At 48.0% G+C, this 26,375-nt stretch overlaps 1 protein-coding gene across 1 annotated transcript in view; it reads left to right on the plus strand.

The window, feature by feature from the left end:
* PIK3R4 (phosphoinositide-3-kinase regulatory subunit 4) overlaps nucleotides 1-26,375 on the plus strand; it is a gene marked incomplete at its 3' end in the record, with an annotated part of 103,134 nt that overhangs the window by 44,301 nt on the left and 32,458 nt on the right. The window contains exons 5-8 of the mRNA XM_078768997.1: nucleotides 7,298-7,465; nucleotides 16,109-16,233; nucleotides 17,822-18,102; nucleotides 19,397-19,531. Of these exons, the coding sequence (XP_078625123.1) occupies nucleotides 7,298-7,465; nucleotides 16,109-16,233; nucleotides 17,822-18,102; nucleotides 19,397-19,531 (709 nt within the window). The remainder of the gene's footprint in view (nucleotides 1-7,297; nucleotides 7,466-16,108; nucleotides 16,234-17,821; nucleotides 18,103-19,396; nucleotides 19,532-26,375) is intronic.

Consider the following 26,375-nt stretch of genomic DNA (forward strand, 5'->3'; position numbering starts at 1 on the left):
TGGAGGCCAGCTTGGAAATGTGGTTTTCCCAAGAAAGATCATGGCAGATAGTGAGACCCAAAAGCTTGAGTGACAGAACTTCTTGGAGAGGATTGTTGAGAAAGTAGATGGGAGGGTTTTCCAGTCGGTCCTTTCGGAGAGACATTGTAAGAGTGTGAGATTTGTCAGGATTGAACGACATGTTCCACTTGTTTGACCAGTCTGTGATTTTGTCCAGATCTGCAGAGAGTGAGGAGGCTGCAGACTGCCGATCTGAGGGATGAGGAATAGAGCGGCAGATAGTGGAGTCATCAGCAAAGAGATAGAGAGGATTTTCCAGAGAGTCGGAGAGATCATTGATGAAGACCAGAAATAGCACAGAGCCCAGAACACTACCTTGGGGAACTCCTGCCAGAACAGGAAGGGGAGATGAGAGAAATCCATTCAGGGCCACACGTTGCCTACGACCAGAGAGGAAGTCCGCAAGCCATGAGTGGAGATTTCCCTGAATACCATAGGAGGTGAGTTTGGTGAGCAGAGCTGGGTGCCAGACCGTATCGAAGGCACGTGATATGTCAAGTGAGACAGCTCTGATTTCCTGTTTTGCATCGAGGACCTCCATCCATTGTTGAGACAGCAGAAGCAACATGTCCAGAGTAGAATGACCTGGTCTGAATCCAAATTGATTATCAGAGATCAAGCCATTGGAGAAGAGGAAGGATTTGATATCCGAAGCAATGATGGATTCCATGACTTTGCTGATAATTGGGAGCAGGCTGATTGGTCTGTAGTTGTAAGGATCTATTTTTGCACCTTTTTTGTGTAAAGCGGTAATGTTTGCTGATTTCCAAGATGCTGGCAGATGACCTTGAGCAAAAGAGAGGGTGAAAAGAACAGAGAGAGGGTGAGATAGAGCGGCAGAGCAAGATTTTAGGACCCGGGGGCTGATGCCATCTGGTCCAGTTGCAGAATCAGAGTCGAGGTTTGATAAAAACTTCTTCACCTTGTCAGGAGAGAAGGACACAGAGTCCAGGAGCAGTTGGGTTCGACTGGGAAAGGTGGGAACAGAGAGAGATGGGTTTGGGACACAAGATTTTGAGGCAAACACAGAGTTGAGGCATTCGGCTTTGTCACGTGCGGTGTCAACTGTGTCGCCATTTGAGGTAAGGGAGGGGATGGAGGGGGAACAAACACCAGAAACGGATTTGACCAGACGCCACCAGGATTTGGAGGAAGGAGACAGGTTTGAGAGTTCAATCTTGAGTGTGGAGAGATAGTGCTTCCTGGCACTCCTGAGGGTAGAAACACACTTGTTTTGAGCTTGGTGGAAGGAACTGAGATTGCCTTCAGTTGGATTTGCCTTCCAAGACGCAAAGGCAAGTTGTTTCAGGGCAACTGACTCACCACAAGATTCAGTGTACCATGGACGGGAGGAAGGGTAAGACAACTGAAGACGAGATGGGATAAATCTGTGCATGAGAGAGAGCAGTTTGCTTTGGAAGAATTCCCAGGAAGAATTGATGTCAGAGGCATTAGAGATGGGAGACCAGTCCAGTTGATTGATGGCTGCTTCCAGACCGTGCCAGTCGGCCTGAGTGAAATGCTAGACTCGCCGGCGCTGAGGAGGCTCTCTGAGAAGGTTTTAAATTTTTCCTTTTCAATTTTAAATTTTTCCTATTTCCTTTTCAAGGTTTTAAATTAATTGGACAAAGGGTAACCAGGTTATGGCCAACAACGATTCAACCAATCAGAGAGGAGCGAGCTTTCACGTGTTGTAACAGTCAACGAATGCCGAACGTGGCGAGCAGACGCTGCCTCGGACGGCACATTTGAGAACTTATTCATTTATTTGACGTTGGCAAAATATGTTGGCGCTAACAGAATAATTGCCATCAAATTAAAACTAATTTGCGATTAATCGTAACTGCGATATGCGACTTTCCGAACAGTCAAGTGAGTTCCGGACAGTCGTAACTGCGATATGCGACCTTCCGGACAGTCAAGTGATCGCGTGATCTCATGGCATCATTTCATTCAGCATATGCAAACATGACGACTAACAAGAAAAGAAAGGTAGATGCGGAATGTCGCGCTTTCCAAGAGAAATGGGCAAACGATTATTTCTTTGTGGAAGTAAAAGGCAAGCCAGTATGCCTAGTTTGTCGGGAAGCGCTCTCGGTGATGAAAAAGGCCAACCTCGAGCGTCATTACAGCTCGAAACATGCTAAACTGGACGAGTTGAAAGGACAAATGCGCTTGGATAAAGTTAACGTTCTTCGGCAGAGTTTTGGTGCTCAACAAGCAGTCTTCATAAGACCACAATCTGACCGAGACAACACTACGCATGCTAGTTTTGTGGTGAGTGAGCTATCGCTAAGAAGCTGATGCCGCATTCAGAAGGAGAATTTGTGAAGGAGTGCCTTGTTGCCGCTGCGGAGCTGCTCGCACCGGACAAAGTAAAATTGTTCCAAAGTGTCAGTTTGTCTCGAAGAACTGTCTCAGATCGGATTACTGACATGGCACAAGATATTGAGAAAACACTGATTTAGATTTCCAGTTTTTCTCTCTGGCCTGTGATGAGACAACGGACATAACAAACACCGCCCAACGAGCCATTTTTGTGCGGGGGATTACAGCTGAGTTTGATACGAGGGAGGAGTTGCTGTCTTTGCAAGCCATGCATGGCACCACCAAAGGTGAGGATTTGTTTGAGCAAGTTGTTTTGGCTATGAACAAATTCGAACTGCAGTTTGACAAGTTAAGTGGCCTGGCCACGGATGGAGCCCCAGCCATGGTTGGCGCACAAAAGGGATTGACTACATTGTTCAAAAAAGAAATTAGTCGTCTCAGTCTTGATCCAAGTGAGTTAGTTGTATGCCACTGTATCATACACCAAGAGAATCTGTGTGCACAGTCCGTGAAGCTCAACAATGTGATGACAACTGTCATTTCCACCATAAACGTTATCAAAAGCAGAGGGCTGAACAGCCGCCAGTTCAAGGAGCTACTGAGTGAACTAGAGTCAGAGTACGGAGATCTGGTTTTCCACTGTGAGGTGCGGTGGCTGAGTCGTGGAAATATGCTCACACGGTTTTACTCACTGAGAGAAGAAGTGAAACATTTCATGGAGATGAAGGGGAAACCTGTCATGGAACTCAGTGATAGCAAGTGGCTGTGTGATTTGGGCTTCATGGTGGACATTACCAAGTACCTGTCAGAGCTGAACGTTAAGCTCCAAGGTCCCAACCAGCTTCTCAGCTCTCTGCAATCACATGTGAAATCATTTGAAGCTAAACTAAAGCTGTGGCAAGTGCAACTGGAAAGGGGAAACACTATCCACTTTCCCACTCTGCAAGAACAAAAGCCTGCTGTGACATCTGAATATGCTGCTGAGTGTGCAAAACTCCTCCAAGCATTTGGAGAGAGGTTCCAGGACATGAAAAGTAAACAAAGGGAACTGAACATATTTGCCATGCCGTTGAATGTGGAACCAGCTGATGTGCCTGACAACCTACAACACGAAATCATTGAGCTGCAAAGCAATGACGAGCTCAAAGCTAGGTACAACAACCTCCCTTTGCTCGAGTTCTACAAACTGTATGTACGTGCTGAGGATTTTCCCATTCTGAGGAGACATGCACTGAAGTTTGCATCACTGTTTTGGACGACCTACAGCTGTGAGCAGTTCTTTTCAAAACTGACTCTTGCAAAGACTCGGTTCCGCTCAAGACTGACTGACCCAAACCTGCAAAACCAGCTGCGAGTAGCATAATCATCACTACCACTTGACACCAAACGCCTCGCCAAAGAGAAACAGTTCCAGCCATCGCATTAGGTGAGTCCGATATATGTATTCAATAATTTAGCATGGCCCTCGAAGGATGTTCTAAAAATCGAAATGGCCCTTGACAGGAAAAAGGTTCCCCAACCCTGGTTTAAATGAAGATCAAATATTGACATGTCCACTTATGTTAAAAAGGTAAAAAACATTTCATGGGGTGTACTTACTTTTTCCACATGCGAAATTTGCATTTATGTTTATTTAAATCATACAATGGTCTACAAAATGTAAATGTTTCATGATATTTGTTATATTATATCACCTTTATCTATCAATATTGTTGAAATGTAGATCAAATAGCTGTATGTTGAAATATGTTGAAAAAGTCAAAACTTTACATGGGGTTCACTTACTTTTTCACGTGAATGTATATATTGTTACGGTTCTCTACGCCGGCCTTCTTCCCCTTACCAAGGGGGGGATTAATCCCTTTGTCTTTACCGGGCCTGGCGGAACCGAGACTTATTACGTCCCTCCCGGACACACGCGGCGTAGGGTTTCGGGACTACTTTTCTTTCGTACCTAAGTCCCCGCGCTGCCCTGGGAGCGAGGAAACAAGCCTCGCATGAACCACGTGTGATGTTAGTATGCCGAGTGGATTGCGTACACGTGGTCCGCGCAGCCTTACTCAGTGGAACCCGATTGGAGTGATCTTATTCGTGCCACGCTTAGTCAAATGAGGAAACCACAGGAACGATCGAATCAAGAAGAAAGGAAGAAAAAATGGGTTTACTTATTCCCGCACGTATATACAGTTCAAGGACGAAGAGACACAGAGCAATCCTTAAGCAGTCTTAACTTATCCCTGGGACAACGGGCCCGCCTCACACTCACACAGGGAATTGCAGATGGGCAGGTATCCCCCAACGCGTCCAGAGATGGTCCCTGTCCGGCTCTCCACGGTCCCCAGGATGTCCCGCTAGGATGGTGGCAGGCGAAGGCAAGGACTCATAGCGCGTCTCTCGAACAAACAGATGATGGGCCGGAACGGTAGAGGGCGAACTTTAGCGCGGCTGGCGGTTACTCAGCCTTGTTCACTCGCGCGTCTCAAATGCGCTGTATTCGTTCTAAGCGCGTCTTGCTGCGCCCGCGTATCTGTAGCGACCAACTCCTCTTCTTCTATACACTCCGAGCTGTTTAGTGCGCGCGTTCTCGTGCAAGTTCGTCAAGTTCATCAGTATGTATCAAGTCCTATATCTCCCTCTCTCTCTCTCAGCAAGTCCTCTTAGCCCTCCGATGCAAGTCCTCTTGTCTTTCTCTCATGCAGCAAGTCCTGTCGCGCTTATCCTGCGTTCCCCTGCGAGTCCTGGCGTGCAAGTCCTCTTTCTCTCTCTTGCAGCAAGTCCTCTCGAGGGCTTTCGCGCAGCGGTTTTATAGCTACGCCCCCCGAACCTTCTGGAACTCACCCAACTCTTCTCACCACGCCCTCTGACGCCACGCCGCCGCCACCACCTCTGAGCTCTGATTGGCGGCTCGTGCTTACCGTCATCGCTTCTGCCGCCCCACCTCGACTCCGCCCCGACCTTACTAGGCCTGTCTCGTGTTAACTCGCCCAATGATCAACCAATGCTTAACAGACTGGATCGAGGCTAGGGTGGCTGGAAAATCGGTGGCAAGTCGGGCCTATTCTCCTGGCTCCTACTCAACGCAGAATTAACACTGGAAAGGAACTAAGCTCACAAATACTTAGACATAACTATACTATCGTGAGGCTACATGTTGCTTGTGTGACTAACTATGGGGGACAGACTTTAACCTTTATTAAACTCACTTTACAGACTCAAAACCGCAACTATATATATATATATATATATATATATATATATATATATACACACACACACAATAGGATAGAGCAAAATAAGAATAGTAAAGGTAAGAGGACAAGAAAAGAGGAAAAGGAAGGTAGGAATGAAGAGAGGAAAGGTCAGGCAGAAGTTCAAGGTGGATCAAAACAAATAGGTAAAATAAAAGAAGAGAGATAGAGATGTGAGGGTTGGAAAAAAGAATGAAAAGTGCTCATTGATCCTGAGAGGAGCCAAAGTGCCGATGTCATAGATTTTTCACTTGTGACTGTCTGTGGTACTGAAATGGATAAATATACTGGAGGCTGCCATGTAGCTGAACAAATGTCCAGAAAGATCGCAGTGTCAAATATCTGACTTGGAGAGGTCAATGCTGTTTTTTTAATTTATTTTTTTACAGGATATAAGGTGAAGTACTCTGGGTAACCAGAGACGTCACAATAATGGCACAGCTTTCCTCACAGCACTGTCAGGCATTTCCTAAGGAGGAATTTCCTCCTCCCCATGGGTGCCAACCAATGGGGATTGTCCATGCTCTATTCTTTTAAATGCTGAATGTCAAGCAAGGAAGTAGCATGTACCATTTTAAAAGTCTTCGGTATGAATCGCCCAGGGTTTGAACTGCCAACCTCCCAGACTCGGAGCGGATGCTCTAACGGTCTAGCCATTAAGCCACCGAGTCTTGCTTCGTATATTGAGCTCGTGTTCACAGAAGTGATTGGCCGGTCTATGCCCAGTTTCAATGATGTAGATCTTCTTGCAGAGAGTGCAGGTGATTCCATAGATCATATTCACGGAGGTGCTGTAAAAGTGGTGCATTACGGTTATACTGCTTTTGGGTCCTGAAAACGTCTTGATGAAAGGGCAGGTTTCACTGCAACTTTGGGAGAAATTAAATGTTCCTCGTGGAAGATCAGAGGGTAAATATCCTTTAATCAAGAATGAATGAATGAATGATCGTTTTAAGGCAATTTTCCCCGCTAGAGCGGGGGTTAGCCTTGCGGGCCCCATGACAATCATGGTTCCCTGTTTGAGGCAATGTTTTTATGGCCGGATGCCCTTCCTGACGCCAAGGAATTGTTTTAATTCCTGTACCGTGTGAAAGAGATGAAAGGCTGTTGTGGAAGAATTGAGCATGTTTCAGGATGATTCTGTAAAAGCTTAAAGTTATTTTGGATGGTACTTGACTTGAAGGTTGATGGGATGGTAGGTCAGGTGAACGGGATCCCTTCTTTTTATTTTTCTTCTGCTTCTTCTTCTTCTGCTCTTTCTTCCTCTCCTTCTTCTTCTTCTTCTTCTTTCTCACGAGGTTGTAAAACCATCTGTCTGTCAGTGTTGCGGACGTGCTTAGTTCAATGGCCACATTGGAGGTGGGAAAGGTATGCTCCACGAATGCCATCTGTGGAATTTTTTTTTTCCATGTGCTGTGATTATTATTTTCTGTTGTATGCCTGCTTTTTCAATTGCTGACGCCTGTGACCTTTTATCATCAGCCCTCCAAATTTGCCATGGTAACATTTTACCAACGATTGTCCATCACTTAACTTTGCTGGCTGACCTCAAATACCAATCGCTATAATATTGTGCTCTTTGCATTTGAACTGACTCGAGGAAACGGTTTTGTGAGCAGCGGATATTGTGCATGTTAGTTGACCTTTGATTGTGGTGCCAGGTTTTTCAAATGCTGCAGCGAGAATCTGGTGATCGCCTAACTGCCGATGAGTACCTTCAGCAACAACGAGGGCATGTGTTTCCGGAATACTTCTACACATTCCTTTGGCCTTATTTGCGGACCTTTGTTGGGCAGCCGGAACTAACTCCTGATGAGAAGATTCTGAAGGTGGAAATGTTTTTCGTTTTTTTATTTCATGTGGCTCTACAAAATACCATGATCTCTGATTTTAACCTCATGATGAATTTACTGCTGTTTTCAGTCTTTTTACTCTTGCCCTCTATTTTGCTGATGATCCGAGTTCATTACTCTAAACTAAACACTAAACAGTCTATATAGCGGACATGTATGATCGGATCTGGCATTTGGGGAGGGGTAAGGGAGGAGTGCATTAGGGTGCCTGGCCCATTCTAATTTGATATAAAATGAAGTTCATACCAAATCATTAATTAATTTTAAACAAAGCAAAACAAGTACAGATACATTCAAAGTACACTGCCCCCATGCCAAATAAATAAATATCCTCCAGCGCGGCATTTCCGGGGTGCCTTCGGCACCCGGTAATACCGCCGTGCAGCTCATAGAGACTGTATTGGGAGGGAGAGGTGCACAATAATTGATTGATTAATTGCATAATTAAAATCAATAAATATTCATAAAACATTTTCTTAATCAATTGGCTAATAGCATACCTAAACCACCAGTGCTTCATCCGAAGCTGTAATTAATGAAAATTAATTAAATAAGCCATTAATTGATTAATCAATAAAACCAAAAGCTCCTTTATAGCCACATCACTTGGTCAGTGTCATGTCCGAATATCAGCTTCCTCGATCAAAAGGTGCCTGAGATATTGCCCAGATGAGAAAGAAAATAAATAAATAATAATCATAAAATAATTAATCAATTGGCGAATAGAATACGTAAACCACCACCGTTTCATCCGAATCTGTAACAAAAAATAATTAAAAAATAATTAAGTCATTACTCGAATAATTAAAGAATTAATTGATTAATCAACAAATAATTAATCAATTAATTGATAAATCAATAAATCAAAAATATCCTTCATAGCCACATCACTTGGTCATTGTTGTGTCCAAATATTAGCTTCCTAGCTCAAAAGGTGCCTGAGATCTTGCCCAGTTGAGAAAGAAAATATATAAATGATTAATAATGAAAATAAATAAATAGTCATTAAATAATTAAATAATTAATCAATTGACTAATAGAATACCTAAACCACCACCGTTTCATCTGAATCTGTAACTTTAAAAAAATCAATTAATTAAGTCATTAATCGAATAATTAAATAAGTAATCGATTAATTGATAATAAATACATCAAAAATAGCCTTTACAGATAAATCACTTGGTCACTGTCATGTCCAAATATCACATTCCTAGCTCAAAAGGTGCCTGAGATATTGCACAGATGGGAAAGGAAATAAATAAGTACTTAATTAATCGATTAATAATTGAGTAACGAATCAATTAATTGATTTGTCAAAAAACAAAAAATACTAGTTTTGCCAAAGCACTTGCTCACTGTTGTTCCGAAATTTCAGCATCTAGCTCCAAAATATCGCCCGGACAAACAAACAAGAAAACAAACAACTGGAGTGAAAACTGAGTACTCCCTTTCAGCGCGCATCATTGCCGGGCCCTCTTTGGTGCCTGGCATTGATGTCATGCAGCACCTGGAGATGGCAGAGGAAAGGAGCAGTAGACAAAAACTAAAAATAACTAAATAAATTAACGTTTTCATAACTTCAATTGTAAAGTTATCCGGTTGTACACAGATTTGTACCGGTAAAACCTCCTGTTTGGGATCCCCTTTGCCAGATGCCCTGAGTCGCAGTATAGTAACGTTTTTTAATATGTGCATTTCCAGGCTGGATACATATTGCAGCATGTGATTGGTGAAGAGGAAAATGTCACTCGAGATTTTATTCCATTTCATTTTGACCCCCGCTAACCCCCGCTCTAGCAGGGAAAATGGCCTTAAAATGCATGTTGTGTTGTGTGCGTCATTTTGACCACATTTACTTTGAATAATGGATATAAATAATAATAATATAATAATAATACATCCCGTACAATTATTACGGTAAGTACAGGACACAGGTACAAGTACAAAATACATGTAAAACATTTAAATAGGGACGTTGGATAACCCTATTATGGGCCAAAGTTCTGAGATCCTGTATTGCTGAGATCTAATCAGGGGCTTCACCATCTGACAAGAGCCTATCAAGATAAGTCCAGGTGCATCGTTGACCATAACGTTACCGCTGTGTGGGATGCCAGGTTAACACCTACACTACCAGTCAAAAGTTTTATAACACCTCAATTTTTCCAGTTGTTATTGAAATGTACGCAGTTTAATGTCCAGTGAATAACCTGAAATGATACAAAGGTAAGCAGTAAACTGCTCGAGGTTTAAAAAAAAAGTTTAGGTTAGGCCAAAAAAAAAATATTGCTGGTCTCTGGTCAGACCAAAGTTCCAGAATTGATGCGGCGATGCGTTTTTTTTTTGTTTTTTTTTGAAAAGCATGGATTGCACATATAGAGGTGTCTTTTGTGTCCCCATGCCTTGCGGTCCTCCTCATCTGCTGTGGCGCCGTCCAGAGAGAAATTAAAGACAGCCAATGGGACTTGTAGGCCTTTTTTTTTGTAAATAATGAACACAAGCTTAAGTTATTTTAAAATGTATTTATTCTGAAAATTATTAAGTTCTTCAAGCATATTATAGATTGCCATTTCGATCTCGAGATCGCCTCGCCGTACCGTCAAACATTCCAATGCGTCGATCGCGTCAACACTGCGCATGCGCAAGTGGTCTAACAGGCCGATGGTCTCCCACGATCTCTTCTCCCAGTCCACTAGATTATCACAGACACTTACAACTTCATGGCAAACGAGATAGGATCCAGGCCTAACTAACGAGACCACCCGCAGCTCTCTAGGTCTTCTGGTTGCTTCACACGAACCCGACAAAGAACGTCTTCGTTTCAATAAATGACGATATCCAGCTGATAGAGGCCTTGCATCACGTGAGCGTCGTCCATGGCAACCGGTTCCGGCCGCCATCTTGGGTGGCATAAACAACATGGCGGGAAAGCTGTCGTTTGATCAGACGGACCTGTCAGTTTACGCCCGTAGCTTGCCCGTTGAGGCGTTTTTGCGGTATTGCGAGAAACTGAGGCTGTGTCATCTGCCTGTGGACCCGTGTGGACCCACAAGTATGCCACACACACTCCACACGTACGCCACACTCACTCCACATGTACGCCACAAGTACACCACACGTACGCCACACACACTCCACACGTACGCCACAAGTACGCCACACACACTCCACAAGTACGCCACACACACTCCACAAGTACGCCACACACACTCCACAAGTACGCCACACACACTCCACAAGTACGCCACACACACTCCACAAGTACGCCACACACACTCCACACGTACACCACACACACACCACACGTACACCACACATACACCACACACACTCCACACGTACACAAGTACGCCGCAGTCGCTGCACGTACGCCATACGCACTCCACATGTACGTAACCAAATGTCTAATCCTGCTTTTCGCTTCGCGAGCGAAGGTAACGACCTCATGAGCCATATTCTCACCTGAGAGCTGCAGTCAAGGCAGCTATGAATCCGTTTTAGCGTTGTGTCGTCCGGAAAACGGTAGAATGACAAGCCCGATCTCTTATGAAATCGGGCTGCACATCCGACAACACAACAACTCTTTACCATCGTGTAGGGGGCAATTTATATGTGAGACGAGTTTCAAATTGCCGCCATTACGTATGGTGGCAGAAGCAATGTTTTGCCACCCAAGCGGTCACGTGACTAAGACGATAACGTCACATGCAACTTCCCTATTGGATTCATGACGTCACGGCACACAAAACTACTCATATCTTTGGAACGGCTGGTTGGATTTGGATAAACTAAACGTAGTTTTGCAGGGGAGAACCATGCACGAACGTCGATACCAAATTTGAAAAAAATACGCCACACACACTCCACACGTACGCCACAAGTACGCCACACACACTCCACAAGTACGCCACACACACTCCACAAGTTCGCCACACACACTCCACAAGTACGCCACACACACTCCACAAGTACGCCACACACACTCCACAAGTACACCACAGGGTTGACGCGCAGGATCAAAATCGATGCGCGCGCTTACCAGAAACCGGAAATATATTTTTCTCGGCCTTAGCAAAAACGGGAAAATAATGTAAATTGCACAGTTATATTGTAAAAAAGGCCTTCTTCAGGGAACAAGTAATGGATTAACAACTTACAGCTGTTCTGCAGCAATGTAAGTAAATTAAGCCTTGAAAGTTGATGCAAACAATTCTTACAGGTGTCCCAACCTCTGCTGATTACTTGATTACAAACCCCTTGTCTGTATAAAAGCAGTATTGGAACAGACTGTTATTACACCCTCTGCAGCATTATTTGGACAATATTACACTGCAGGAAGTAGCATATTGGAAACTGGAGGAAAGTCTGACAGGAAGAGGTCTGGCAGACCCAAATCCACAACGGCATCAGAAGACAAGTTTCTGAGAGTCAACAGCTTGCGTGATAGGTGGCTCACAGGACAACAGCTTCAAGCGCAGCTTAACACTGGTTGAAGTAAGCAAGTCTCAGTTTCAACTGTGAAGAGAAGACTTCCAGCTGCAGGTTTGACAGGTCGAGTGGCAGTAAGAAAGCCATTGCTAAAATGGCAAAATAAGAAAAAGAGGCTTGCCTGGGCCATGAAGCACCGCCAGTGGACTACTGAAGACTGGAAGACGGTCTTATGGCCCGATGAATCAAAATTTGAAATCTTTGGTTCATCACGCAGTGTTTTTGTACGCCTTCGAGTCGGCGAAAGGATGTTTCCTCAGTGTGTGACATCAACTGTCAAACATGGAGGAGGAAGCGTAATGGTGTGGGGCTCTTTTGCTGGATCCAGAGTCGGCGACTTGCACAGAGTGACTGGCACCCTGAACCAAAAGGGCTACCACATCATTTTGCAGCGCCATGCAATACCCTCTGGTATACGCCTAGTTGGTCAGGGGTTCATCCTACAGCAAGATAATGACCCTAAACACACCTCCAGGTTATGTCAAAACTACCTTTGAGGAAAATAACAAGACGGTAGGCTTCAAATCATGGAATGGCCAGCACAGTCTCCAGACTTATACCCCATCGAGCTGGTTTGGGATGACCTGGACAGAAGGGTGAAAGCAAAGCAACCTACAAGTGCAACACATTTGTGGGAACTTCTGCAACAGTGTTGGGAAGAACTTCCCAAACAATATTTGATTTCCATTGTAGAAAGAATGCCACGAGTGTGTTCGGCGGTTATATCTGCAAAAGGTGGCTACTTTGTCGAGTCAAAAATTTAAATTAAATTTTGTTAAACAAAATGATTCCTTGATTTCTTTTTTTTATCTCCAATTGTTTATTTGTTGTATGCTTAATGTCAGAGTACATTGAGACATTAAACTGCGTAAATTTCAATAAAAACTGGAAAAATTGAGGTGTTCTAAAACTTTTGACCAGTCGTGTATTAGATTGCTTTAATACAACAATACCCTTCAGATCGAATACGTCCAGCTAGTCTCTCTGCTCGCAACACTAGTCTCGGTGGTTTGAGCTTGGCACGCTGATAAAGCTCCTCATTAGTGATCTGTGTGGGCCAATATATCTTGAAGGTTGTTTTATGAAGGCGTGAGTGTGTAGCCTCAATTTCCTGCTGAAAGGTCTCGGTCAACATCCAAGTGTCCACATTGTATAACAATACTGTTTCTACATTGGCATGAAATATCTTGTTTCGAATCAGGTCAGGCAGAGCAGCAGAATCAAATACTGGATTTAAATGCCACAACGCCGCCCAAGCCAGTATGCGATGTGGCCAGAAGTCGTCCTGCAGATTAGGAATGGAGCCACCCAAGTAAACAAACTGCGTGCAGTGTGGCAGTATGCTCACTGCTCCAGCTTCATTGTTGTAGGTGATTTGTATATCCAGGTCCAACGGGATAGTCAGTACCTCTGGCTTGGTGATGTTCTGCAATCAGTTGATTGATTTCCTACCTGGGCTATCACAAGCAATCTTAAGCAAACATCCCTCCCCTCCCCCCCACACACATACACATACCACATAGCGTTCATGCTGCCACCGGGCTTGTGTACGATGCATACAACTGGTTTTAATGGCACATTTTGTTTGCGAATCTCCAGCAAATCATAGCATTTGGGTGCTATACCCTCGTAATTGTACAGCTACACATCTTGATCACTCAGCCCACCCCCATGTCCCAAATTAAGCCAATTCTACATTCAAAGTCCATTTTAGGGGGGAGGTGATGTGGCATTGTCAGAATTGTCATTCATTGTCATTTTATTGTATATAAGGTCATAAGCCTGGATTTTTCATTGTAGGTTCGGCATGATGTGTTTGTGTGTGGTAGGGGATTGTCTGTGCAGTTTCCAGTTATATCTGTTTGAAATGGACTCTTGTTTTGCCATCATCCAGTCTGTTGCCTTCCCAAAAGGACGATTGAAGAGCAGACTCTCATCGCTCACTTTTTTCATCTGTTACATGGCCCTTGTGTCTCATTGAGGTGTTGGAGTCATTTATTCTGATGTGTGTCTAAATATCGCAAACTTCATTTTTAATGGAATACGATTATCAGATTTTTGGCACAGCGATGGGATCTACAGTCTCTGAAGTTCTAATTAGCTTGTTTGAGGAGGAATGATTGATGAGGAATGATTGCCACATACTGGAACAGGTATATTGCTGACACATTCACCAATGTATGTCTTCTCGAGCAACTGGGCTGAGTCTTTATCATTCATTATTCATTCAATATGCTCCCACTGATTCTCCTTACATGCTTCTTGAAATTCATATGCTCCCTTCATAGATCCTCTTTAATGTTCTTTTCTCACGACTCTGCGCCAGCCAGTGAGGGAGCACGTTGCCACCTCCATGATGACGCCACGCGTACGCGGTGTCGTTACTGGCGCACCCCGTACCAATCATGCGACATCTTCCAGTTTAATACATAACTCTTTGTGAGAGCAGTTCTGTCAGATGCCCAAGGTGCAGCGAATGGTTCCATCTGGCTTGTACCGCTCTCAGTAAATTATCAGACTACACACATACATGGACCTTTGGCTGCAGCTTTCGGCTCGATCCAAGCTCAGACCGAAACAATGATGCACCCACACAAATCGTAAGCACATTACCATCACTGTCATCTCTTTGAACACACACACAACCACCATCTGCACACAACCAACCACTCAACCCCAATAATGCACACATACGTTTAATGTCCTTCAATACAACACAAACAGCCTCATTAGCAAGGTCATGCAACTTAAATGCTTCACTCTCCCAAACAACATTCACATAGCCATCTTACAAGAAACCAAATTACACCAGGAAAACAAAATGCTGACCATTTCCGACAATACACCGATACACACAGGCACCCCGGACACCAGAGGTGGAGGCCTCATCACATTAAAAAACCACCTTTAGAGGCCATTTTTCCCCGCAAAGTGGGGGTTGGCCTTTTTCGGGCACCGTGGTTGTTGTTTTTTGTTGGTCCCCTTTTTTTGAAGCAATGTTTTACGGCCGGATGCCCTTCCTGCCACCAACCCTGTTTGTCGCCTTTTACGACAAACAGGGAATTACCAGTGAACTGGTACTCAATTAGCCGACCTCGGAAGGATGACAGGCTGAGTCAACCCCCCTGGCGTTAATTTAGCGATCGACCGGGATTCGAACCCAGGATCCTAGGATCCTAAAGGTGGGTTTTCATGGGACACGCGAACGGTTTCGCGAAGGATGCGAATGTTGAAAAAATGGCAAAGTCCAACATTCGTATTTTAGGCTCCAAAAGTTCGCCAAACATGCGCGGGGGTTCGGAAGCGTCGTCAATTGTGCGCAGGAGTCGTTTTTTGTTCGGCGGGTATTTCAAAAATTTCATTTCAAAAATGTTTGAAATACCCGCCGAACAAAAAACGACTCCTGCGAACAATTGTCGATGCTTCCGAACCCCCGCGCATGTTTGGCGAACCTTTGGAGCCTAAAAGTACGAATGTTGGACTTTGCCATTTTTTCGACATTCGCATCCTTCGCGAACCGTTCGCGTGTCCCGTGAAAACCCACCTTAAGCTGGCACCCTAGCCGCTAAGCCAACACCAGGCTAAGCCTAATCACATACATACACAAGTAAATTAGTAACACAGGTATCACTCAAATCACGAAAGCACTTTCACCACCAAACAACACACTCAAACTTCAAGCATTCACAATTTAAACTGGTAGCAGAGAACACACGAACATCATAAACTTTTACATCCCACCAGACACATTACTTTCTGTACCAACCATATACCTTCCACAACTACAGAAACTCTTCTCCCTCCCAAACACCATAATCAATGGTGTTCAACTTAATTCAGTGGAACCCTAAACTGCTGCGTTTCACGAATGAAAAACCTGACTATGTGCATGAAGAGTTTCTTCATTACCAAGCTCTGCCCAGGGAAGATACACCTAAGAATGTGTGGGATAATACTGTCTTTTATAAAATTGGTGAAGACTCTGAACAAAATTGGTAAAATTAATGTACAATAAACAAGTGTGCTCCACTAAAGTCAGTTTCCTGATGATATGTAGAAATGGGACATGACTACATTTAAAGATTGTGTTTCTTCTCTGCTAATAGATTACCTTTGTATTACTGCATTTAGATTCAACAAGATATGACAGAAATCTTGGAAAATCTTGGATTTTGTGATGTTGAAGCCAAAAAAGAGCAAGATTCCAGTTTGGTCATCATGGTCTCAGTGGTCACTTCATGTCTACAAAGCCTCCGGTGGGTCTTGTAAGGAAAAATACGTCAACCACTTGGTTATGAATCGGTAGTAGGTTGACACAGAACATGGTTCACAAAAGATAATATCATCCATTTGCACTTATCGCACCAAACCAGTCACTTATCGCACCAAACCGATCAATGCAATTAGAATTGCTATCCAGGCATATACTTTAATTATGCAGAGAGGGGACTTTGTCCCAGTATATGAAGTTTTGACGGGAAATGCATGTGAAGCTTCAGATGACGTCACCTGTCTGTGCCTTGCTCTAAGCATCTCTTTGAAAATACAAAAGGTAGAAATATTTAGTGCAGCTTAGTTTGTGAGGGGTGGCAAAAAACGTGAAAGTGTTATTCATGTGCATTCCCATTTCAAAAATGGGTTGCAACGAAGTTCATTTCAGCTAATGGTAATGAAGGCTGTGTTTACCATTTTTTAAAAATGACAAAAGGCAACACAAATTCAAAGTTTGCAGTGGTTGGACCTCTGTCGATTTTGCTACCTATTGTTTATTTAACTTGTACAAAATACTCATATCTCTAAAGATATCAAGTCATATTTTCTCTAAAGATAAAATGCCAAGTTACATGCAGCATAAAATTAAAAGCACTCATCTCAAACTGGCTGGATAGTCCAGACTCTAGAGTCTAGAGGTATGCACACTCACTTCTATCCTGTCTAGCCTTGGTATGAATCCCAACCCAGCTATAAACTGTCATCCTGGTGTTTCAAAGGCAGGACGAGGAATCAATGTGTATGTGCCGTCCCATTGATGGATGTTAAACTGGGCAGCCAATCTGCTGGCATTAGTTTGTGGACGTTTAAGACCCCGCGGTGTCCATTGTGAATAGGTGACATACATCATCCACCACCTGAACAAGTTCCAAATCCCAACACCCTCAGTTGACTATCTTACGTTGGAGTGGCGACCCGGCCAGGATCATAACTCGAGCCAAAGAAACTGCTTTGGAAAAACTGACACTTGGTATATATAAAATGAAAATAGGTATAATTAAACTCATCTGGCTGTGTGTATCAGATGACAGATGTGATTTGTGTAGACCACAGATGAAATGGTACCTCACAGGCATTTCCTATTGGTCAGGATTCACTGGCAACAGCTGGTTGGCACATAGTTACCAGCTTCACAGCAGTGAAGGAATTTGTTTTATTCAACAGTCATCCACAATTTTTAAAAATATTATGCAATATATCGGCTTTGCCCTATCACTCAATGGTGAGGAATCCCTTAGAAAAAAAAAAATATATATATATTGAATTTGGATCTTCACCAAATTCAAATCGATTGTCCATGTCGCGCACCCAACCTCTCCACCACGTTTCATCTGAATCCATCCACAATTTTTTGAGATATCCTGTTCACAGACAAACAAAAAGACAGAGGTTGAAAGATAACCTCCACCCACCTTCAGTGGCCGAGGTAATAAACTTTGAGGAAAAGTTGTATATTGATCATACATGGTCAAAGATGTTGTATCCTCAACATATTGATTGAATATTGATCAAAGATGGTTGATGTTCTGTCCTCACTATGACTTACTGGCCCCTCATCCTTTTTGACCACAGCCATTGCCAGGCAAAGCTTGCTGCTCTCGAGCTCATACGACACCTTTCATCACATCTCACCGCTGATGTTGTTTTGGACCGACTTCTTCCATATCTTCTGCATCTGACCTCGGACACTGTGCCCCGTATTCGTGCTGAAGCCTTGCGTTCACTTACCGAATGTCTTGCCAGTGTGTGGGAACAACCTCGTTCTGACGCTAACGTTTTCCCTGAGTATGTATTTCCAGGAATTGCTGCCCTGACTCAAGATGAGGCTACAGGGGTTCGGCTTGCCTACGCTGGTGCGTATAAATCCGTGCTTGCTTGGATTCACAAACCTACTTTTCCACCTTGAGTGCAATTTCTATTCCTTGCATATGCCTGGTGTGCCATAACAAATTATTTCCCACCATGGGGTCCATCATTGCTCCTCTTGGTGTAGAGAGCAGCATTACCTTTCCCCTGGTAGTTAATTAAAGCCATGTGGAATGGTTGACTGAGTAAAAAAAAAAACGTTTTCCACCTTTATTTTACATAATATGTAAAATATTTTACATAATATTGCCTGTATTTTACATAATATTTTACATAATATTGCCTGTATTTTACATGATGTAGAATTGCACGGCAAAAAGCTGAAAGACATCAGCTTGCTCCAGAAAAAAAAAATCCAAGCTTTACATTTTTATTTGGATGTAGAAACCAATACGAGTCAAATCTCTTGCCAGTTGCAACTATTAAAAATACTAATGAAGCAGTGAATTGTTAATATATTTGAAGCAGCAAATTTCATGCTGACTGTTAAATTGTTCACCATTTGTTTATATGAGGTTGCTCTCCCTTTTCACCTCATCAATTTGGACAGTTCAATCTCAAGCGCAGTGAGTTACTGCTCATTCATTACACGGATTCATTTTTAATGTACATATCAAGCCTCAAGGAAGAGTGAAATTACAGGAAACAAAGGGTCCACATACACAAAGTGAGGCAAAGGAAAACAGGATATTAAGATATGCACAGACTAACACAGCACGGACAGAGGAGATTCATGCGAAAAGGGGACAAGGTCTCAACGTTTGTAGTAAAACTCAGCGGTAGAAATTTGAGAGAAATCTAGTTGTGAGCAGCAGACTTGAAATGTCCTGGATGGAAGGGACATACTCAGGAAGACTATTTTACACATTAGAGAACAAGGGGGTTTGCGACCTAGATGGGTTGGGGTTGGGCAGAGAAGCGAGAGGATTTGAGGATCAAAACCAGAAACAGAGCCAAAAAAAACTGCAATTCCAACCTTCCGATGATGAGGACAAATAAGACCCTGAGATTTGACCTCCTGGTCCTGATCAATATATCATTGGCATGGAGAGTCTTTGAATCAATGACCTAAAGGTGTGGAAGACAGGAAGTAATTGTATTACAAGCATATCAAGCTTGCGTTACAAACGAGCCTCATTTTAAGCTTATACAGCCAAATATGTTGCAGCACATTGGGGAAACCCCAACTGATTACTCTTCTCGATGATTGTTTTTCAGAACCTATACTTAACTCAATGTTTAGCCAACATTGTATTTTGTTTTCTGTTGATTCATTGCTAGAGAACATTGCTGTACTGGCTGAGACTGCTCTGCGTTTCTTGGAGATGAGCCAGTTGAGTCTGCAGATGCCAGATGAGGATCTGGCAAATGAGGACATGGTGGAGGTCCTCACCATGTATGGAAATTATGATACAGGTAGCGTTATGTTCTTGTGTGTGTGTGTGTGTGTTCCCTCCCTCCCCCCCACCCCCCCCCCCTCCCCGACCCCACAACCATTTATAATCTTACGAAGTTCATAGTGAGGGAGCTGCGCTCCAACGCGAGTCGAAAGAAGTGACGCGACCAAAGACGGAATTCGTCCGAGTTGCTTTATTAAAACAAAACAGCTCAGGTATTCTGACCAAAAGCCCGTTTATCGGGCAGCAATATATATACACATTTATGTCGGGAAGTTTGCCCGGCAAAAGCTATACCGGGCATGCCCGGGTGTCAAGGGCGAGCCTTGGAAAGGCGAGTCTGGACCTGCCCGGGCGTGTTTGGCTGCGGCCTGGCAAGTCGAGGCTGGGCGTGCCCGGGCGCTCTGGACAAGCACTGGAAAGGCGAGAGCGGGCATGCCCGGACGCTCTGGGCGAGCCCTGGAAAGGCGATAGCGGGCATGCCCGGACGCTCTGGGCGAGCCCTGGAAAGGCGATAGCGGGCATGCCCGGACGCTCTGGGCGAGCCCTGGAAAGGCGATAGCGGGCATGCCCGGACGCTCTGGGCGAGCCCTGGAAAGGCGAGAGCGGGCATGCCCGGGAAAGACGAGACCGGGCGTGCCCAGGAACAGTGAGTCCGGGCATGCCCTGGAGAGGCGCGTCTGGCCGTGTTCTGGCCGGTGCAAGGCGATTGTGTGCATCCAGCGGTAACCGCTACACACGCCCCTCCAGAATCGACCTGCACCGGCAGGGTCAATTTAAGGGGGGTCCGGATGACCCGGCCGAAGCGACCCCTGGAGGGTCGTGGGGAGGGGTCCGACGTGGTGGTGGGTGGTCGAGCGGGGGGAACTGTGGACGGGGGGCAGCCTCGCCGCGGAGGAAGGGCCAACCGTGGTGGTCGGTCGACGTCCATGTGCGCCGGTTTGAGGCGGTCCACAGAGATCCGGTCCGACCGGCCGCCAACGTCGACGACAAAGGACTTGTCGCCCCGTCGCAGGACCCGGAAGGGCCCGTCGTATGGCGGCCGGAGTGGCCCCCGGTGCGCGTCATGACGCACAAAGACGTACTCCGCTGTGCGAAGCGCCGGGGGGACGTAGGACTGGGGGCCACCGTGGCAGGACGTTGGCACGGGGGCAAATCGGCGGGCGGCCTCCTGGAGGTCCGAGCGCTGGTGTGCGGCGGACCAGGGACTGGTAGCGTCGGGCACGAACTCACCCGGGACGCGGAGCGACTGGCCGTAGACGAGCTCGGCGGCGGACGCCCGGAGGTCCTCCTTGGGGGCCGTGCGGAGCCCCAAAAGGACCCACGGCAGCCGGTCGGTCCAACCGTCGTCCTGAAGGCCGGCCATGAGTGCGGCCTTCATGGAGCGGTGAAACCGCTCGCACAACCCGTTGGCAAGGGGGTGGTAGGCCGTGGTGCGGTGCAGCGTGACCCCCAACGAGCGGGCGACCGCGCCCCAAAGTTCGGACGTGAACTGTGGGCCGCGGTCGGACGAGATGTCCGCCGGTGCGCCGTAGCGCGCGACCCAGGTGGCGATGAACGCCTGCGCCACGTCGGTGGTGGTGGTGGAGGTGAGGGGCACGGCCTCCGGCCACCTGGTGGTCCTGTCCACCATGGTGAGCAGGTGGGTGAACCCCCGCGATGGGGGCAGGGGACCCACCAGGTCCACGTGGACGTGGTCGAAACGCTGTGCAGGCACGGTGAAAGGTGCCAGCGGGGCCTGGGTGTGGCGGTGGACCTTGGCCCGCTGGCAGGCCGTGCAGGCGTTGGCCCAGTCGCGGACGTTCCGTCGAAGGCCGTGCCAGACGAAACGTGCCGACACCAGCTTCTGAGAAGCTTTCCGGCCCGGGTGAGAAAGGCCGTGGATGGAGGCGAAGATGCGGCGCTGCCAGGAAACGGGCACGATGGGGCGAGGCTGGCCCTGGGAGACGTCACAGAGCAGGACGGTGCCCGTGAAGGGGATGTCGGCCAGGCGGAGGCCCGTGTCCGCCGCCCGGAGGGCCTGCACCGAGGTGTCGGTGGTTTGGTCGGCCGCCATGAGCGCGAAGTCCACGCCGAGGTGGACCGCGTTCGCGCTGGCCCGAGAAAGACAGTCGGCCACAGCGTTGTCTTTGCCGGCGACGTGCCGGATGACCGTGGTGAATTCCGACACGGCGGAGAGGTGGCGCTGCTTGTGGGCCGACCACGGCTCCGTGACTTTGGCCATTGCGTAGACCAACGGCTTGTGGTCGACGAAAGCCGTGAACGGGCGGCCCTCCAGGAGGTGTCGGAAATGGCGAACGGCCAGGAATAGACCGAGCAGCTCGCGGTCGAACGTGCTGTATTTTAACTCGTTCGGCCGGAGCTGCCGGCTGAAAAACGCGAGTGGCTGCCAAACCCCGTCCACCCATTGTTCATGGACGGCGCCCACCGCGTAGTTGGAGGCGTCCGTAGTGAGGGCGATGGGCGCGTTGAGCACCGGTGAGCCAGCAGCGTTGCGTCGGCGAGGGCCCGTTTTGCGCTCGCGAAGGCCGCGTCCATGGCCGCGGACCAAACGATGTCATGCTTGGCCGGCTTGCCCCGGAGGGCCTCGTAAAGGGGCCGCATGAGCTGAGCAGCGCGGGGCACGAATCGGTGATAAAAATTCACCATGCCGAGGAACTCTTGAAGGGCCTTGATGGAACGGGGACTCGGGAACATGGTGATGGCCTCGACCTTGGTCGGCAGCGGCACGGCCCCGGTCTTGGTGATGCGGTGGCCCAAAAAGTCAACGGTCATCGTGCCGAAGTGGCATTTGGCCAGGTTGACAATTAAGCCGTGCTCGCTGAGGCGACCGAACAGTGTTCAGAGGTGGAGGAGGTGCTCGGCGCGGGACGTGCTGGCGACGAGGATGTCGTCCAGATAGACGAAAAGAAATGGCAGGTCGCGCAGCACGCCGTCCATTAAGCGCTGGAACGCCTGGGCCGCGTTCTTGAGGCCAAACGGCATCCTCAAGAATTCGAACAGGACGAACGGCGTGATGACGCCGTCTTCGGGACGTCGGCCGCCCGGACAGGTACCTGTTGGTATCCCCGTATCAGGTCAATTTTGGAAAATATGACCCGTCCCGCCAAACGGGCGGAAAAGTCCTGGATGTGCGGGATCGGGTACCTGTCGGGGGTGGTAGCGTCGTTGAGGCGGCGGTAGTCGCCACACGGGCGCCATCCGCCCCCCGGCTTTGGCACGATGTGCAGTGGTGAGGCCCACGCGCTATTGGAGCGCCGCACGATGCCGAGGTGCTCCAACACGTCGAACTCGGCCTTTGCCACGGCGAGCTTGGCCGGGTCGAGGCGGCGGGCCCTGGCGTAGACCGGCGGGCCCGTAGTGGGTATGTGGTGCTCGATCCCATGCCGCACTGCGACGGCCGAAAACGTCGGCCGTGTGAGGGCCGGGAATTCCGCGAGGAGGCGAGCGAACTCGTTCGCCGTCGGGAGGGCGCACGCCAGTTCGGTCGGCGTGGAGCTGCTCATCGTGCATGCCAGGGAGCTGAAGGTCTCGGCGTTGACAAGGCGACGACATTTGACGTCGACCAGCAGCCCGTGCGCGCAGAGGAAGTCGGCGCCCAGCAAAGCCATAGGGACGCAGGCGGTCACAAAGGTCCACTGAAAGCGCTGGCTGCCGAAGCAGAGGGTGACGTTGCGCGGGCCGAAAGTGCGTATGGCCGAGCCATTAGCAGCGACCAAAGAGGGGCCCGCAAACGGCGTCCCGCCTGTCCTGCTCGGAGGCGGGTATGACGCTCAGTTGGGCGCCGGTGTCAAAGGAAACGCCGCCCGGACGCTTTGTCCCGAATAAAAAGCAAGTTGCCCGAGTGGCCGGCGCTCATGGCTGGGAATGAACGCCGGCCCGGCCGTTTCCCGACTTGCCGAAAGTGCACGGGGGTCGGCACGTCCGAGCCTTGTGTCCGAACCTGGCGTGGTAATAACACCACGCCTGGTCAGGTGGAGGCCCCGGCCGTCGTGTCGGAAGCGGTCGGTGCGGCGTGGCGGCCGCCAGTTTCACCGGCAGTTCGGCCTCCAACCGCGCAGGGCGCTCGGGCGTCGTGGGCGTCGCCTCGGACGGCGGCAGGCTCCAGGTAGCCGCGCCGATGTGTTGGCCCGTCGAGGAGATCTTATCGGCTTCCCTGGCGAGGGCGCGGGGATCGGTGATCGACGTGCCAGCCAGGGCGAGGCGTACCGGGTGAGGCAGCTGGCGAAGGAACAACTCGCGGAACAGAAAATCCGGAGAGTGCTCACTGAGCAGCGGGAGCATATAGTCCATGCGCTCGGACGGGCGCGTGTCGCCGAGCTCGGGCAGGTCGAGCAGGCGCCGTGCGCGTGCCGCCGGTGAGAGGGCGAAAGCGTCGAGGAGGAGCGTCTTCAGCGCGTCATACTTGTCGGCAGCGGGCGGGTGCTCGAGGAGGCTCAGGGCGCGGGCCGCGGTGGCGGAACCGAGCGCTGCCACTACGTGGTGGAAGCGGGTGTCGTCCGCGGTGATGCCTCGCAGGGCGAACTGGGAGTCCGCCTGGGCGAACCAAACAGCCGCGTGAGCCTCCCAGAAGGTAGGCAGTTTAAGAGTCACTGCCGTGTCCATGTCGGTAGGTCACCAGTGAGGGAGCTGCGCTCCAACGCGAGTCGAAAGAAGTGACGCGACCAAAGACGGAATTCGTCCGAGTTGCTTTATTAAAACAAAACAGCTCAGGTATTCTGACCAAAAGCCCGTTTATCGGGCAGCAATATATATACACATTTATGTCGGGAAGTTTGCCCGGCAAAAGCTATACCGGGCATGCCCGGGTGTCAAGGGCGAGCCTTGGAAAGGCGAGTCTGGACCTGCCCGGGCGTGTTTGGCTGCGGCCTGGCAAGTCGAGGCTGGGCGTGCCCGGGCGCTCTGGACAAGCACTGGAAAGGCGAGAGCGGGCATGCCCGGACGCTCTGGGCGAGCCCTGGAAAGGCGATAGCGGGCATGCCCGGACGCTCTGGGCGAGCCCTGGAAAGGCGATAGCGGGCATGCCCCGACGCTCTGGGCGAGCCCTGGAAAGGCGATAGCGGGCATGCCCGGACGCTCTGGGCGAGCCCTGGAAAGGCGAGAGCGGGCATGCCCGGGAAAGACGAGACCGGGCGTGCCCGGGAGGTTTGGGCGTGCCCGGGAACAGTGAGTCCGGGCATGCCCGGGAGAGGCGCGTCTGGCCGTGTTCTGGCCGGTGCAAGGCGATTGTGTGCATCCAGCGGTAACCGCTACAATAGTACTCGTATTTCATCTGCTTCTGGCCATCCACTTGCTGTTGCTTGCGTTATTTTTTACGGGCATAAGGAAGTTACTCATCCAGCTGTGTGTATCAGATGACAGATGTGATTTGTGTAGACCACATATGAAATGGTACCAAACAGGCATTTCCTATTGGTCAGGATTCACTGGCAACAGCTGGTTGGCACATAGTTACCAGCTTCACAGCAGTGAAGGAATTTGTTTTATTCAACAGTCGTCCACAACTTTTTAAAATATTATGCAATATATCGGTTTTGCCCTGTCACTCAATGGTGAAGAATCACTTAGAAATAAATAAAAAACATATTGTATTTGGATCTTCACCAAATTCAAATCGATTGTCCATGTCACGCACCCAACCTCTCCACCACGTTTCATCTGTCATCCACGTGTTGTGGCGTCTGGTCAAATCCGTTTCTGTTGTTTGTTCCCCCTCCATCCCCTCCCTTACCTCGAACGGCTACACAGCTGACCCACCGTACCTGACCCACCGAAAAAGCTGAATGCCTCAACTCTGTGTTTGCCTCTAAATCTTGTGTCCCAAACCCATCCCTCTCTGTACCCACCGTACCCAGTCGTGCCCAGCTGTTCCTGGACTCTGTGTCCTTTCCTCCCGACAAGGTGGAAAAGTTTCTGTCAACCCTCGACTTTGATTCTGAAACTGGACCTGACAGCATCAGCCCACGTGTCCTAAAATCCTGCTCTGCCGCTCTATCTCACCCTCTCTCTCTGGCGGATGTGTTAGTTTGGCGGATGTCTTAGTTTGGCGGATGTGTTTGTTTGGCGGATGTGTTTGTTTGGCGGATGTGTTTGTTTGGCGGATGTGTTAGTTTGGCGCACATGTTTGTTTGGCAGATGTGTTTGTTTGGCGGATGTGTTTGTTTGGCAGCTGTGTTAGTTTGGCGCACATGTTTGTTTGGCTGATGTGTTAGTTTGGCAGATGTCTTAGTTTGGCGCATGTGTTTGTTTGGCGGATGTGTTTGTTTGGCGGATGTCTTAGTTTGGTGCATGTGTTTGTTTGGCGGATGTGTTAGTTTGGTGGATGTCTTAGTTTGGCGCATGTGTTTGTTTGGCGGACATGTTAGTTTGGCGGATGTCTTAGTTTGGCGCATGTGTTTGTTTGGATGATGTGTTAGTTTGGCGGATGTCTTAGTTTGGCGCCTGTGATTGTTTGGCGGATGTGTTGGTTTTGGCAGATGGCTTAGTTTGGCGCATGTGTTTGTTTGGCGCATGTGTTTGTTTGGCGCATGTGTTTGTTTGGCGGATGTGTTAGTTTGGCGGATGTGTTAGTTTGGCGGATGTCTTAGTTTGGGGCACGTGTTTGTTTGGCGGATGTGTTAGTTTGGCGAAAGTGTTTGTTTGGCGGATGTGTTAGTTTGGCGGATGTCTTAGTTTGGCGCAAGTGTTTGTTTGGCGTATGTGTTAGTTTGGTGGATGTCTTAGTTTAGCGAAAGTGTTTGTTTGGCGGATGTGTTAGTTTGGCGGATGTCTTAGTTTGGCGGATGTCTTAGTTTGGCGAAAGTCTTTGTTTGGCGGATGTCTTAGTTTGGCGCATGTGTTTCTTTGACGGATGCGTTTGTTTG

The sequence above is a fragment of the Myxine glutinosa genome, unplaced genomic scaffold, assembly GCF_964187855.1.
Source record: "Myxine glutinosa unplaced genomic scaffold, kmMyxGlut1.1 SCAFFOLD_849, whole genome shotgun sequence".
Taxonomy (NCBI): Eukaryota; Metazoa; Chordata; class Myxini; order Myxiniformes; family Myxinidae; genus Myxine; species Myxine glutinosa.